Source organism: Camponotus vicinus, unplaced genomic scaffold (genome assembly GCF_025532165.1).
Source record: "Camponotus vicinus isolate PSW18456_S1 unplaced genomic scaffold, iyCamVici1.0 SCAF_14, whole genome shotgun sequence".
Classification (NCBI taxonomy): Eukaryota; Metazoa; Arthropoda; class Insecta; order Hymenoptera; family Formicidae; genus Camponotus; species Camponotus vicinus.
This window is the reverse complement of record NW_028141950.1, coordinates 1,007,942-1,022,460: the sequence shown is the minus strand read 5'-3', so window position 1 is coordinate 1,022,460 and position 14,519 is coordinate 1,007,942. Positions and strand designations below refer to the sequence as shown.

Sequence of the window (14,519 nt, the reverse complement as noted above, 5' to 3'; positions counted from 1 at the left end):
GAAGAGATTAAAAACCAACTAAATAGTATCACAATGGTATTTTCTTATATTAATTTCAGTTCTAATTTATTTTTTCCAATTTAAATAATTATGTAAATGAGGATATCTAAGTCAATGCATGCTAAACATTAATGTTTGTGCAATATGGTATATATAATATTTCATAAGCTTAATGAAATTGTTAGCAGCAATATATGTTTTATTTTACATATACTACATATATATATTTTAAATATTGCATTGCAGTATGAACATTAATGCTTCATGTATTGGCTTAAGTATCATTTAAATTTCTCTTAAAGTTGCTATTAAGTAATTTCATTTATTAAATAATTATAACAATAAATTTATTAAGTATTAGTATTTACTATAACATCTTGCAAAATAGTATTTGTAACCTTATTATTAGAAGATAATAAGTTTTTAAACAGATTTAATTCATTATCTTTTGCCTGCAATTTAGATACTGGAGTCCATGACTGATCATGTTCTAATCTAAAAGAACCTATGTAACTTTGCGATGGTACAGAATTACCCCACTCCTTTTTTAAATAAGAGTACAAAATATTGAATTAATAGAGATAATATTTGATATTTATAAAATTAATTAGTAATACAGAAAAGTATTATTTACCTCTGGACTAAGCATGGAGAAATAAACTTGCCCTGATTCACGTTGATATAAGTGATATGTATGACCAGGCTGCTTTACGAAATTACAAGCTGCATGATGTAACTTTACATTTTGTTCTGCGTCCAAGAGGATACTCTCAGCTTGTTTTTGCAGAAATCTTATTTGTTCTGCGATCACTTGTAATTTATTACATGTATTAGCTTTTATATACATATCTGCCTATATAAAAAAATAATATAAAATTTAGGAAATATATCGAGATTGAACATACATATATAATATACATATACTAACTAAATAATTATTTAAAATTCTTTTATTACCTTTTCAATTTCTGTTACTAATGCTATCAAATCCTGCCGACTTGATTTTCCTACAGCAGTTGGATTGATTAACGATATACCTTGTGGCAAAATATTTCTTTCTACTAAGGCCACTGTAATGAAAAAAGTAAATTGTTATTATTAAGCAGAAAATATTAAAAACTTGTTATATTATAAATATACTAAAATTTAAATTATAATTATACTATAAATTATACCTTTGTTTGAAGAATCATGTAAACCTTCTGCTGCATCCATTATATTATTTATTATATAAACTAGTTATATATATATTAAGTAGTATATATAAAAATATTTACTGAATAAATTATATGCAATTAATTATAAATAATTAAATATTATTTATATTAAAATAATTTCTACGCTGAGAAAAAATTTGTTATTAAACATAAATTGAATCTACATAAATATATATAATTGCCTCGAGATATTTGAAAATTATCAAATAAAAGTTTGGATTTGTCTTTATCAATTATATAAGAAAATATTTATATTGCAATGTAATACTACTTAATTTTAATATCAAATAAGGAACGATAAGGAAAGACTTTTTATTTTTCAGGTTATAAAATCTATGTTTGCTCGATAGACAGTGTTGCCACACGCGAAAAAAAGTTTTTTGTACCAATTGGATAATAAAAAATGTACTAGCTACACTAGTGACCTCTGGCGAGATCAAAACTCAGAAAAAACGTGCAAATATCCACATATCAGTTGTACATCTACGTTGATTCCTTTTTTTCACGGTTGTCAAGTGAGCAAGGTGCGTGTTTTTGAACATTTAATTTTACGGCTCTGAAATATTTAAAAAAATATGAAATCTTACGTCGCGTGATATTTAAAGTCTCGTAAAATGTATAGCTTTCAATATCTTTCTCAGATGATAGATCCACGATATTGATTACGCTGGATTCTATCAGGTTTCATGTCACGTTACATTACATATAGTGGTGTATTTAACATTTATTTTCACATTAAACAGCCGGTTTTGGCGATTTATACGAGATCCTCGCATAAGCTAACATTATTACAAAATGTTTCGACAAATATATTTCTCACGGACATGTAAATGACTTTTATAAACAATAGTCTAACCTCAAAACTTTTTTAGATGTTCACGGCTAACGCAAAAATAATTAAAAGCGGCGGAGCCGAACCTGACCAGTTCGAGGCGAGCATCTCTAATGCTCTTCTGGAATTGGAGATGAATAGCGATTTAAAGTCGCACTTGAGAGAACTTCACATTACCAAGGCAAAAGAACTAGAAACAAATAATAAGAAGGTAAGATTTTATCCCTAACATATTTTACTATTAGCATATTGTTATTTAATACTTTTTGAAAGAATTGCATACTAAAGTGATTTTATTCTTTACAGTCTATAATTATCTATGTTCCCATGCCCAAATTAAAAGCGTTTCAAAAGATACAGACACGATTAGTACGTGAATTAGAGAAGAAATTTTCTGGGAAACATGTAATGTTTGTTGGAGAACGTAAAATTTTACCAAAACCGACGAGGAAAACTCGTACCAAGAATAAACAAAAGCGTCCTAGAAGGTAAGAAAAAATATATTTAATATATATTACTAATAATTATGCTTTTTATGATTAAATATAAATGTAATTTAATTATTTACTGCCTTTTGTACTATTTACATATATTTTGTTTTTATTAAAACTTTTGTAGAATATTTTATAAATATTCTAGAAAAAACATTCAATGTATAATTTCTCTATTTTGAATTTAATTAATTTTATTGTAATTTATTTTTTGTTTAGCCGGACATTGACCTCTGTTTATGACGCCTTATTGGAGGATATTGTATATCCTGTGGAAATTGTAGGCAAACGTATTAGAGTGAAACTTGATGGATCTCAAGTTATTAAAGTCCATTTGGACAAAAACGAGCAAACAAACATCGAGCATAAGGTATATATATTTTTATCTATATAGAATATTATTTGCATATTTTTCTTATATATATAACTATGTTTCAATTTATCTTTTGACAGGTTGATACTTTTGCTTCGGTGTATAAACAATTGACTGGGCGGGATGTAACATTCGAATTTCCCGAATCATATGTATGATTTCTTAAATATAAAAATATTGAAGTATTTTATTTCTCATTTATATTCATCTTACTGTGACACTCCCATTTTTTCCTTCATCTTTTAAATAGTTATTTACTGCGTTACTATGAAAGGTTTGTGGAAAAATCTCAGTTTATAAGATTAAGATAGCAATAAATCTTAAGATCTTTTCTATTTCTTTTGCTGCAAACATATGATTTATAATTTCTAAAATGAAAAGTCAGAAATTTTCTTTCTTGTTTTATAAGTAATTTTTTTTATATAAATTAGACAAGATAAATTTTTTGTTAGCACACATTTGCATTTACTAATATTATTAATTACTTTCATTAAGTACTAAGATTATTATAATTAATATATCTTTTATGAGATAACTTTTTTTTTGTAAGTGAACGTATATTATTATGATAATATGTATATTTCGAGCGAAAATAGAATTTTTCTGTCAATTGCTTAAGATTTACAGCTACTATATTTATTAATTCATAAATTATAAAGAGAATTTTAGACGTTTTATTAGTTTATATTATAGAACACGAGTAACGAAAAAATTATAAATGTGTACAATTAGACAAAAAAATACATATTGCAAAAATATATAATTTTTAAATCAAACTTTGTAATAAAAGATTGATATTTTCTATATTTTTTTAACATTGTGATTTAATTTCTTAAATTTCAATAATAAAACTTGTCATCGTTACTCGAAAGTTCTATGACGGAAAGAAAATAGCGTGAGAACATAAAGCAGATGTGAGTATAGAAATGTACGAAACCAGGCGACTGTGCAATAGCACCAGTAGTTTTGGATCGGGATCAGGGAGGCCCAGAGGGTCCGAAAGGTCAAAGGGCTCAAGAAATAGCGCACGTTTTTTCTTTCTCCCTTTTTTCCTAGATTAAACTATGAATATATTCGCGAATCTTTAATTTCTTTGCATTGTTATGCAAAGAAAAAAAGCATTATTTTAAAATTAAACAAATGAAAAGATAATAATGGATATATTTACGATTCTATATGTATATATATTTACGTTTAATTAAATTTTTAATTTAATTAACAAAGTTAAAATAGATTACGATAAAAGGAAATACATAGTGTACATTTAAATAATGTAATTACATTAAATTATAAGAAAGAAAATTTTTTGCATAAGATTATCTTTTTCAGCGCTTCTTTAACTATCAATAGAATTTTTTTATTAGAAATTATTGCATATTAAATTGATTGATTATATGTATATATGTTGCATATAAAATTGTCTATTTTTTAAATATTTATTTTTTCTTTAATGTATATGTAAAAAATACAGTTATATTAAATTAAATATGTGCGGTAATATATTTCTTTATTTATAATTTGTTACTATTATCCATTTGATTGATATTCTTTTTTGTTTCAGCAGTATTTGAAAAATGTACGAAATGAATATATTTGTCTTTAGCATGAATTTATAAATTATTTTATGAATATAAAATGAATATAAAGGCAAAAGAAAGGGGCAATCATCAAAACCGTTACATCATGACGCGCCCTGTCCATTGATGACGTCATGATAAAAATCACACAATGAAAATGAATGAGTCATATGTACATGTATGTACCTGTCTGAAAAATGACACTCTTGCACAGGTAGCTCTTTTCATACGTATCGACGTTTGCGTGAGAATGCAGGGGATGCAGAAATGCCGTAGCACATTCGTTTCCCACTCCAGATTCGATAGCCACCCCTTGGGTCGCGCGTTAAGTGTTGCATAAATAACTACCTGGGTCACGTCGAGAAACTGGACTGCAGTTCCGGCCATCTGCCTTATCGGAAATAACAACAAATAATTGCGACATTACGATAATTCACGGATCACGTTACATAAATCGATTTAATGAAATAAAGAAAAAATATGTTTTTCTATCTAAAAAGCTTAAACTTTGAAATGAATTGAAAAAATTGTGACATCGCAAAAATACTTTTGTCGATTATTGTTTGAGACAAATGAGTAATTCTTTCCCAAATTTTATTTTTATTATTAGTAACAATAGAGATATTTAGAATCGTCGCGTTAAGGAAATGATTTTATGTTTTATAAAAACCATAAATATTGAATTCCAGAAGATGCTAAATTGCTAGAACAAAATTTTTTTTTACTTATGGGCAAAATCAAAAAAGCAATTTTTGAAACAGAAAAAAAGGGGAATAAGAAATTGAAATTATATCTTGCAGGATTTTTCAAATTTTTGTGTCTAATTTTTTCATTATCTGTACAAACTTCTATTACAAATTAGTGTAAATCGATTCTGATTTGTAATTCTACATCGGAATTGCGACAAAATGAATGTTTCTGTAAAATATAACATTTTTTCTTTTTATTTACTTATTTGATTAAAAAAGAAAGAGAGAAATCTCACTATCAATTATCTTCGAATATCGGTACTATAAGAACGGATCTCGATACCGTATCACGGCATTCCCTCGTAAAATAACTCTAATTTATTAGCAAAAATGAATTGATCATCGCGTATACTTGTATTGAACACACTGAGAAAAAGATGAGAAGCAAGAGTCATTAACCAATTATCTACCCCAGTAATCTCCCCCTGATGACTAGTCGGTACCCGCATACTTAACGTTACGCACGTTGACGAGAATTCATTTAAATGTTCTTGCCGAATGATTCACGTCGATTTTGTCTGAATTGTCGAGAAATCAATTCCGATTAGAAGCATATCGTGTGCTGCGGGTGGCGCGTGTCGGTGCTTTTAAAAACCGTTTGTACATCACCCTGATCGCAATATATGTATATTAATGGAAAGAAAAAATAAGAGAATTAATGGAAAAAATAATCAAGGGAAAATAAAAAGATTAAACAACATATAATTGAGTGAAAAAATAAAATAAAAATAAAGAATAAATATAATTAAAAGAGATAAATGTATGTGTGGATAGAAAATCATTTACACGACAATAGAAAATAATCTATATACGACAGGGATTTTTATTTAGCAAGAAATTAAATTATTTAGTAATATTTCTTCATTTTCTGCTCTCTAGATATATCGAGAAAATTTAAAGTCTTAATAATCTCTATGGGAAAATTGATATAAAATAGCTCTCGCGATATGTCATCTTTTTTACGTATAATTCGAGCGAGTTTTGCACGCGTATCAATGGAAAACCCGAAAAGGGTGAGAGAAAGGAAACGTTTCCTCTGCGAGAAGAAACGGTCAACGGATGAGATTCACATAACTGGATCCTATAACTATCAAAGGGTTAAAGAAATCGTTGAGATATGTAAAAAAAGGAAAAATCGATTTAGCTGCCGTAAACGTTAAACCGGTATAACTCTCGTGTCATACAAAGGGGATGCACGAGGAATAACGGTTCCGTTGAAATTGCACATGTTAAATAGAAACGATATTTATGTTTCGCTTTAAATCTGCAATGTTGTTGATCAAATCATATAACATTCTTATATTAATCCTGGCTAATTTATCTGCAAATTTTAATTATGGACAATAAGTTTAATTATCGAAATAAAGATACGAAAGCATCGTATGATGTGGCATTTAAAAATACTCAGCCATTTAAAATTTTTCGAGCAAGCTCACGTAGCGACAATATTCAATAAATCGTTCTCGTTATTTAATTATAAAGAAATGTATATGATTTCAATTATAAAATATTATTTTTTCTTCCTTCTCTCGATGATGCATAAAAATTCTTATGTCGCTCGAGAAAGTCCGTTTATAAATCTTCTGCGAGCAGACGAGACTAAAATAATAATCCTACATCTGGAGATATTTTTCACGCGCATCTTGAATCTTTTCCTTCGTAAAAAGCATTCAATAAAAATTCTATGCTATAGCAGCGAATTTTCAAAAGTGCCCGACTTATCTTCCAGCTTGGGGCACCTGGGCATCTTCGCCCCCTTCACAATTTTCAGGGGTGACTAGCATCCCTCGCGTCGGGGCAAAAATTCTGAGGGAGGAAACCGACGCGTCGCGTACGTTACGCAATGTGGAAACAGGTAAGGACCAGAGGATCCCGTTCGAGGATCAAAGATATCTTCGTCTCTGGTGCGATCTCTTCCTTCTTCAACGAGGGGAGCAAGAGCCGACAAGAAGGGGGCTGCGTTTGAAAAGGAACATTGTGCCGAATCGTTTTCCCAGGGCCCTGCTGAAGGGCAGGGCTCCCCCCGTCGATCCCATGCACGTCGAAGAAGGAAGGGCCTAGTATATAAGGGCCCGCTCGGTCTACGACGATCACAGAACATCAGCATCAACGGCGAGGAGAGGAAGTCTCTCTGCTCCTTCGACCGATCGGCCGGCGCGGTCAAACGGTCGAGGAGGACCCGCAGAAGACGAAGGGAAGAGGAGAAGAGGAGAAAGTGGACCGCAACTAACCAAGCGTCAACCTTTTTCTGTCGCAGATCCGATCGGAGCGTCTACATCACGATGGTGAGTATAGTTTCGGGTTTTTCTCCTGGCTAGCACGTGATCTTGGTGCTTCGATAGACTACGCTAAAAGTCGTCTAAAGTTTAAAGCGTTCGGCCCGCGCGGATCTTCGACGTTCTGCCTCGTGAAACCGGAAATTTGCACTCTTCTGTAAATGTAATAATCGACCATACGATGCGAAAAATAAGATGCGTCGTGATTTTCGTTGCAAAAAAAAGCAAAATCGAATACGTTCGCGTGCGAATGTATATGTTGCATCTAGTAATATCGCTCTGCAATCAATACGTGAAAAGCCTACATTTTGACACAAACGGTTATTGCAGAGGAAATCATATGTTATACATATATCGGCACATTTTTTTAAGCTAACGAATATATCGAAATCTTCAAGATGAAATTTTAAGAGATAGAGTTCCTCGGCTCTCTTAATTTTTCACAGAGATGATGGTCGATTATGCAGTACGATTCATTGAAATGCGAACACCAGGAGCGATTTAATTCGCTAGCTTATAATTCGAAAAATTTTATCGAAAAATTCGAATTAAATTCCAGAAATCATGCCATGTGTTCATTTAATCAACGCGTGATTAATTATTACACATATACTAATTGTTGTTACATATACTATATAAATTCGCACGCTAGAAATATGTATATATATAGTTTTTTATGGTGTTCTAATTTTATTAAATAGTACTACACATGTGAAAATTTTCGGTCAGGTAGAAAACAATCAAACTTTGCTGAAACGGGAAAAATTAATCGCGACGGAGATGTCTTGAAATAATTCGCGAGACAGAATAGCGTGAATCTACGATCAAAATTCCGAGTTACGCGCGAATTGTGATTATTCGGACCTACTCTATCCAGGCACTAATATCCTACCAAAATGTGATTTGAAATTTGCTCGTCTTTCTCTCTTTTTCGTCATTGCGTGTTCGAAAATTCTGTCGCTTCTTTTTTTTTCTCTTTCATATCCCTCATCAAATTGTTCTGTGTGCAATAGTGTTTCTCCAAAATTCTTTTGTACTCGTCTAAAAGTAGGCGCTCTCCTCATCTGCTTATTTTGTTATTTTGTTGTAACGGCGTTATCATTATTCACGCATCCGTTGCTAATCATCTCTCCAAATGTGAAAAATAATTCTTTGAAAAAAAAATGAAAAATGTTTTGCGTAATCTTGACGTCAATAACGAGATAGATTCATATAAAATTGTATCGAGCAATGAAGAAATTTACCATCTCATCAGGCTATAAAAAGAATCATTTAAATAATTTTCATTTTGAGATAACGGGAGTAATGATATCACGATTACACTTTCAGTTTCTCTGCACTTGTAGATCTTTAGAACGTTTTTGATTATTCTTAATCATGTACGTTTCTAAATGCAGACGCGTATACTCTCCTAGAACACCATAAATCAACAGTTGGATTTACAGATTCATCAGTAGTAATTGATTTGTCTAAATTAACAGATGCATGCATTTAATCATGTTTGCGTATCAATAATTCTCGATAAATTTACTGCTGTTTCTGTACCGACTCTCGATCTGATCTGCTCTTCCACTTCACCAACTGCTTAATAGATGCAATGGAAAACATGCATGCGTAGACACCTCTGCACCATCCCGCATATATCATAAATTGTCGATACATCACATATGTTTGTGCGCAAAGTAACACAACAAAGTAATGTAACGAAGATCTTCATGGCAAAGTGTCATTTTTCACAATTTTTGTAATGCAATAGCGGGATTAAATTTCATCTTTGAAATATGTGCAGATTCAAGCAGGTGAAATATCTCCTTAGCTCTAAACCTGATATAATCGAAAATGACATTGATAGATACTGACGAATATTCTGAAGCAATCAATTTTAGCAATCCCTTACTAATTAATTATTATACCGACTCGAATTACTATTCAATCTCAAATTAAGAATATTTAAATGTGTGCTGTTCAAAAATAATTGCTTGCTATCGTTACGGGAAAATATTACATACTTGCAATTTAATACGAAATTGATCGTCAAAATTTTTCAAATTCGATCCCAGTTTGTCGTTATTGAAAACACTGTAGTGAATTAATGCATTGATGCTTTAAAATACAATATAATACATGACAAGAGACTAAAATATGATAAATTGTCGTAAATGATTTATATCGATTGAAAAAAATAGAATGCATCCGCGAAATATAAAAATTATACTAACAGTTATGAAATTTGTTCCATTTCTTACGTCATCTCATAATTGCATATTAATAACCGATTATTCCTTTCGAGTATTAATTAATTAATTCGTTAATTAATTACGTACTTTTGATTAACAGTAACATAACAAGCTTTGCAAATATGATAAAATAGAAATTCACTTTGCAGATAAAAATAATAGCATGATATGATACGTTACATTTTTCAAGGAATCGTTATCGTTAATTTTTTTACTGCTATCGACACATACCATGCTTATTTTAACTAACGCAAGCAACATTATGAGATATATTTCATAACGAATATAATTTGCTGATTAGCACTCTTTATAATTCCAACATTAAAGCAGACAGTTTTAGAATAAACAAATTTCACAAACTAAAATTTGATTTAATTAGTGCATTATGTATTATTTATATAAAATGCTGATAAAATAAATGCTTGTATTACTAATTCCAATTTCAATGTCAATTCCAATCGCCAGATATACAATTGGTTTTGCTGATAATATACAATAAAACCTTTTTATGGACCGCAAAATTATATTATCTAGACAAACAATTAAATAAAGAATGAATACAAGAGTTAACCTAACGTCCCGAAATAAAAAGTAGATAATTATAATTGAACTTTATGATTTACTGAAACACAATTGTTAGAAAGATAATAGGAAACTGGACACAATATATTTAAGATTCTTTCTTAATAATAATAAGCAAAATAAAAATTGTAGAAAATTGTAACAGAAAAAAGCTTACGATTTTGGATTGATATTTTGTGTGCCGGAAAAGAAAGTTGATCTAAATTTCATTCAAATCACAATTATAAAACTGTATGCGTCCAATTCAATTCAAATATATAAAAAATTGCATTAAAATATTTTTATATTTATAAGCATTCAACACCCATTATATATAATGTAGAGAATATATGATAGAAGAAAAATTACTCTACAGCTAAAATTTCATTCTAATATGATAGAGAAATTTTATGGTTCACAATTTTATGTGACTTATATATTCAAATCTAATCCTTTAGGTTTTAAATAGAAAAGATAATAAACTTTCTGTTAATATAATAAAAGGAGAATGATCAATAATGAAATTTACAGTTTCACGCTATAAAAATTAAGACTGGTCCGAAACAATTTTGATAATAAAAATTGGATCTTTACATTTAATAGATTTAAACATTTGATGAAAATATTGTCTGGCGAATAAGACATTGCATTTTATCAAGTCTAGTGAACAAATATTAACTATAGTAAACTTTCGATGAAATTTCTAAAAATTATTTTATTCGAAATTGTAATAAATAAATGATCATCATCATCGAAATATTACGATAAAAATTACGCTATTATAATTCAAACATCTGTTTGTCCAATTTGATCAATGAGGATAGATCAGTTTTTTATTCATCTCGGAAAAGCGAAAGCCATCGATCATATCAAAAGCAAGAATTGTCGATCAGTGTAAACACTGCATTGATTTAGTCACTAAATGCATTTATACGTGAAATAGATTTCTTAAATAAGATTCCAAAGAAATTTATGTGTGTATGCATGTAAATGTCTGTGAATATTATTATTTTGAATACTACTGGAAATATCTCAGAGAAAGAGACTATATATCGCGATATTGACTTCTACACTCAAGATCTAATTTTAATTTTTAAAATTTATCTATCGAAGAGATAATATCTATCCAAGAGATAAATTCGCTTATAATCATTAAAAATGAATGACAAAAATATAGATTTATCCGACACAAGCATCTATTACAATCGAAAAATTTATTAGATCTTGCATGAATTTTTACTGTACTTTAATACCGTAAAACTTCCGACTGTGCCACATGAGAGTAGCCTGTGTGTTTTCCAAATTCGTGTTATAATACTTTTCTGAAATTGGTTACATTATAAGAAAATGTGCATATAAATAGAAAAAGCCTTTCCAAATACCCATACATTTCTCACAGAGTTTATTATTGAATGTATCATTCGAATTTATTTTATATTTTCAAAACAGCATGATACATTCTCTGTGTACTTTATTCTTCATCCTACCGAATTATCTATTACTACATTATTACTACATTAATTTAAGTTAGTGATACTTTGCTGAATAAAATTCAAATCGCATGGTAATAACATAAATTATATTTACATTTAAAAATAGGCTTGAAAAAATAGCTATGGCTATTCAATAGTAAATAATGGCAGTTTACGTTACGGTTACTAATATATATTCATCGATATTTCAACAAGAAGGTATTCCCATTATTTCAACGAGAAAATAATCTTATTCGCTCCTATCTTTCTTGTACGATGTATTTTGAAGAAAAAGAAAATCTTGAAATTTTCTAATTTCATATGTCAATGTCTTGTCTTTGGGATCGATTTGTTCTATTTAAAAAAAATGCAGAAACTTTTAACAGATAAAGAAGATGATTGAAAGAAGATTGAAAGATACTGATTTAAAATAAAATTCAGACTTAAAAGCACACGTTTTTAAAAGGACTTTTTTTTAAGTATCGAGAAACTCTATACTAATAATTATGATATCCAGCAATAGAAGCAAATCATAAGAATAGTTTCGTGTTGTTTTTAATGTTGTGTTACAAAGCTTTGTTAATCTGAATCACAAATTCTTAATCCGAATTTTATATTGTGATATAGTGACTATTCAAAATTAATTCTGATTGCTTCAGACGAGTACAAAATATATCTACCTTCTCACAATGCATAAAGCGGCCAACATCATCGTATTATTTTTGAAAAAAGATGTAAATACGAGAACTGTCAAAATATAACAAGTGTCAATGAAATTGTAATCATATCGATTCTGAAAAAAAAAAGCTTCTCTTCAACCGTAAAATTATTCTTCTTGTCAAAATTTCGACCGCAAATGATGAGAAAGATGTGTCAGAAATGTATGGAAATTGTGATTCATCAAGAAGATATCATTTCTCAGATTAAATGTCCAGAGAAGACAGTGCTCTGCATAAATTATCATCGTCATCACAATCATCGTCAGTTTCACGCGAATTCAATTAATTCGTGAAATCGATTGATCGTCGCAGTTGCATAATGTATCGAATTATAACTCAAGACGATGCTCAAGATGATTCCTACGATCGGCGTAATTAGATTAATCAGTCGTCGAAACCGTCAAGATCGCTCTAACGATCCGAAGGATGCCAAACGCACCGCGAAACCTCGACCACGCGATCGTTAGCAAAAAAAAAAAAAAAAGAAAAAGATTTCGGATATATCGAAATGCGAAGCAGGCCGGACTCGTGTAACAAAGAGCCACGGTTTTAGCATCCGGTCGCGTCTTCCCAACGACTTAACGAGCCACAAAAAGTTCCGCTTTAACCCTCACGACGCTACCCTTCAAAAGGTGTATATCATCTCACACATACACACACATACTTGTCGTTCATTCCCGTTCCCTTCTCACATTCCTCATTCCTTAATCTGATGCGCGTTCCCAGAGAAGAGAGAGAAAAATCTAAAGGGACTGACTCTAGTAGAATACCCGCGTAAGTCCCACGGTCCGGCATCTCGCACTAGCAGCACAACAGCACGACTTCTTTGTCTTCTCTCTTGAGGCCACGCTCACCTTCACGATTCACGCTTCGCCCTCTTTTTGTGCTCCCCGGTCTTTCCGGGGCCGGTTGTTCCGGTTGTACATAGGCAACCACCGATGCTTTGATTCCCTGTTTGCTTGCTCCGTTCCTCTGTTCAGTTACACACTTTCTGCGCTCGTGTATTCTTCTTTCTGTACCCTCCTCCCTCCGAAACGCGAGGATAATTGACATATTGTCGACGTGATCACGTGAAACTACGCGTTTTATTCAAGATTCTTACGTAAGATACTACCAGCTGCTCTCGCAATAGCGCGTGTCACGACGTATCTGTGATTGAATGAAAACTTTCTTCTTGTGAGAATTGCGTCTGAAAGATTTGCAAAAAATACGTATTAGAATTACAAGAAATAAATAGAAAGCTTGTTCTTTACAATATCTTACTGTACTGTTCTTGAAAAGAAAAAGGAAACTTCAACTTCGTACACGGACTTTTTCAAGATTGCACATCAATTTTAGTTTACCAGCTATTATTTGTGATGGTGCAACGTTATGTGCAAGAGATATCCTCCGTGTCAAGGCTTTCAAATGTTCGCAAAAAAAGTATCAAATCAAAGTGCAAAAAATGTATAGCTGAAAAGAAGGGGCACGTTCTCTGTTGATGGATACAATGTTCGGTTCTCCAACTCCTCTAACATCACTGATAAATGCATCGTGACTTTTAAACGCGTATATCTCTTTGCTATCTACTCGATACGAGAAAAAGGTTTCGAAAATGTCAGGAGTTATTCAACAGTAAGAAGAACGATAACCGAGAATAATTTTCTGTACGAGTGAAATATATATAATAATATTAAGCTGAAGAAATGTTTGAAAATATATTTACGTTTATAAAAATCGAAAAACGAAAATATGCAAAGCTACGCAATTGCAAGCCAATTTCGGTTTGATATGAAGATTGAAATCACTTGAAGATTGTATAGATACGGACCTTTATTAATGAACGAAATATCACACTTGTTCAGTATATGAGTGCTAATCGGATAATAAACTTTTCGTCCTTCACATCAGTGTAACCTTGTGATAATACGGCGTACTCCCATCATACCGTATTGACATATCGTATGTAAACACACGCTTTTTCTTATACGTTCAAAGGTGTTTATACAATAGTATTTTTTTTAAATATTGTGTAC

The 14,519-nt window shown here is 30.8% G+C and overlaps 2 protein-coding genes across 4 annotated transcripts; one reads left to right on the top strand and one right to left on the bottom strand.

The window, feature by feature from the left end:
- Window positions 1-302: 302 nt before the first annotated feature.
- LOC145965804 (uncharacterized protein C1orf50 homolog) lies at window positions 303-13,572 on the bottom strand. Of its 2 annotated transcripts, none has more exons than XM_083089490.1 (4): window positions 13,359-13,572; window positions 958-1,070; window positions 635-853; window positions 303-542 (listed from the first exon to the last, which is right to left on the bottom strand). In XM_083089490.1, the coding sequence occupies exons 1-4, from the start codon at window positions 13,555-13,557 to the stop codon at window positions 351-353; spliced, it is 723 nt and encodes a 240-aa protein (XP_082945616.1). In that variant the 5' UTR covers window positions 13,558-13,572; the 3' UTR covers window positions 303-350. The 2 variants fall into 2 exon arrangements, with proteins under 2 accessions (XP_082945616.1, XP_082945617.1); XM_083089491.1 differs by lacking the exon at window positions 13,359-13,572 and adding an exon at window positions 1,176-1,795.
- On the top strand, window positions 1,659-3,098 carry LOC145965805 (small ribosomal subunit protein eS7-like). 2 transcript variants are annotated; one of them, XM_083089492.1, is made up of 5 exons: window positions 1,659-1,741; window positions 2,090-2,260; window positions 2,356-2,537; window positions 2,760-2,910; window positions 2,994-3,098. In XM_083089492.1, exons 2-5 carry the CDS (start codon window positions 2,090-2,092, stop codon window positions 3,069-3,071), a joined length of 582 nt encoding a protein of 193 aa, XP_082945618.1. In that variant the 5' UTR covers window positions 1,659-1,741; the 3' UTR covers window positions 3,072-3,098. The 2 variants fall into 2 exon arrangements, with proteins under 2 accessions (XP_082945618.1, XP_082945619.1); XM_083089493.1 differs by lacking the exon at window positions 1,659-1,741 and adding an exon at window positions 1,874-1,898.
- Window positions 13,573-14,519: the final 947 nt, after the last annotated feature.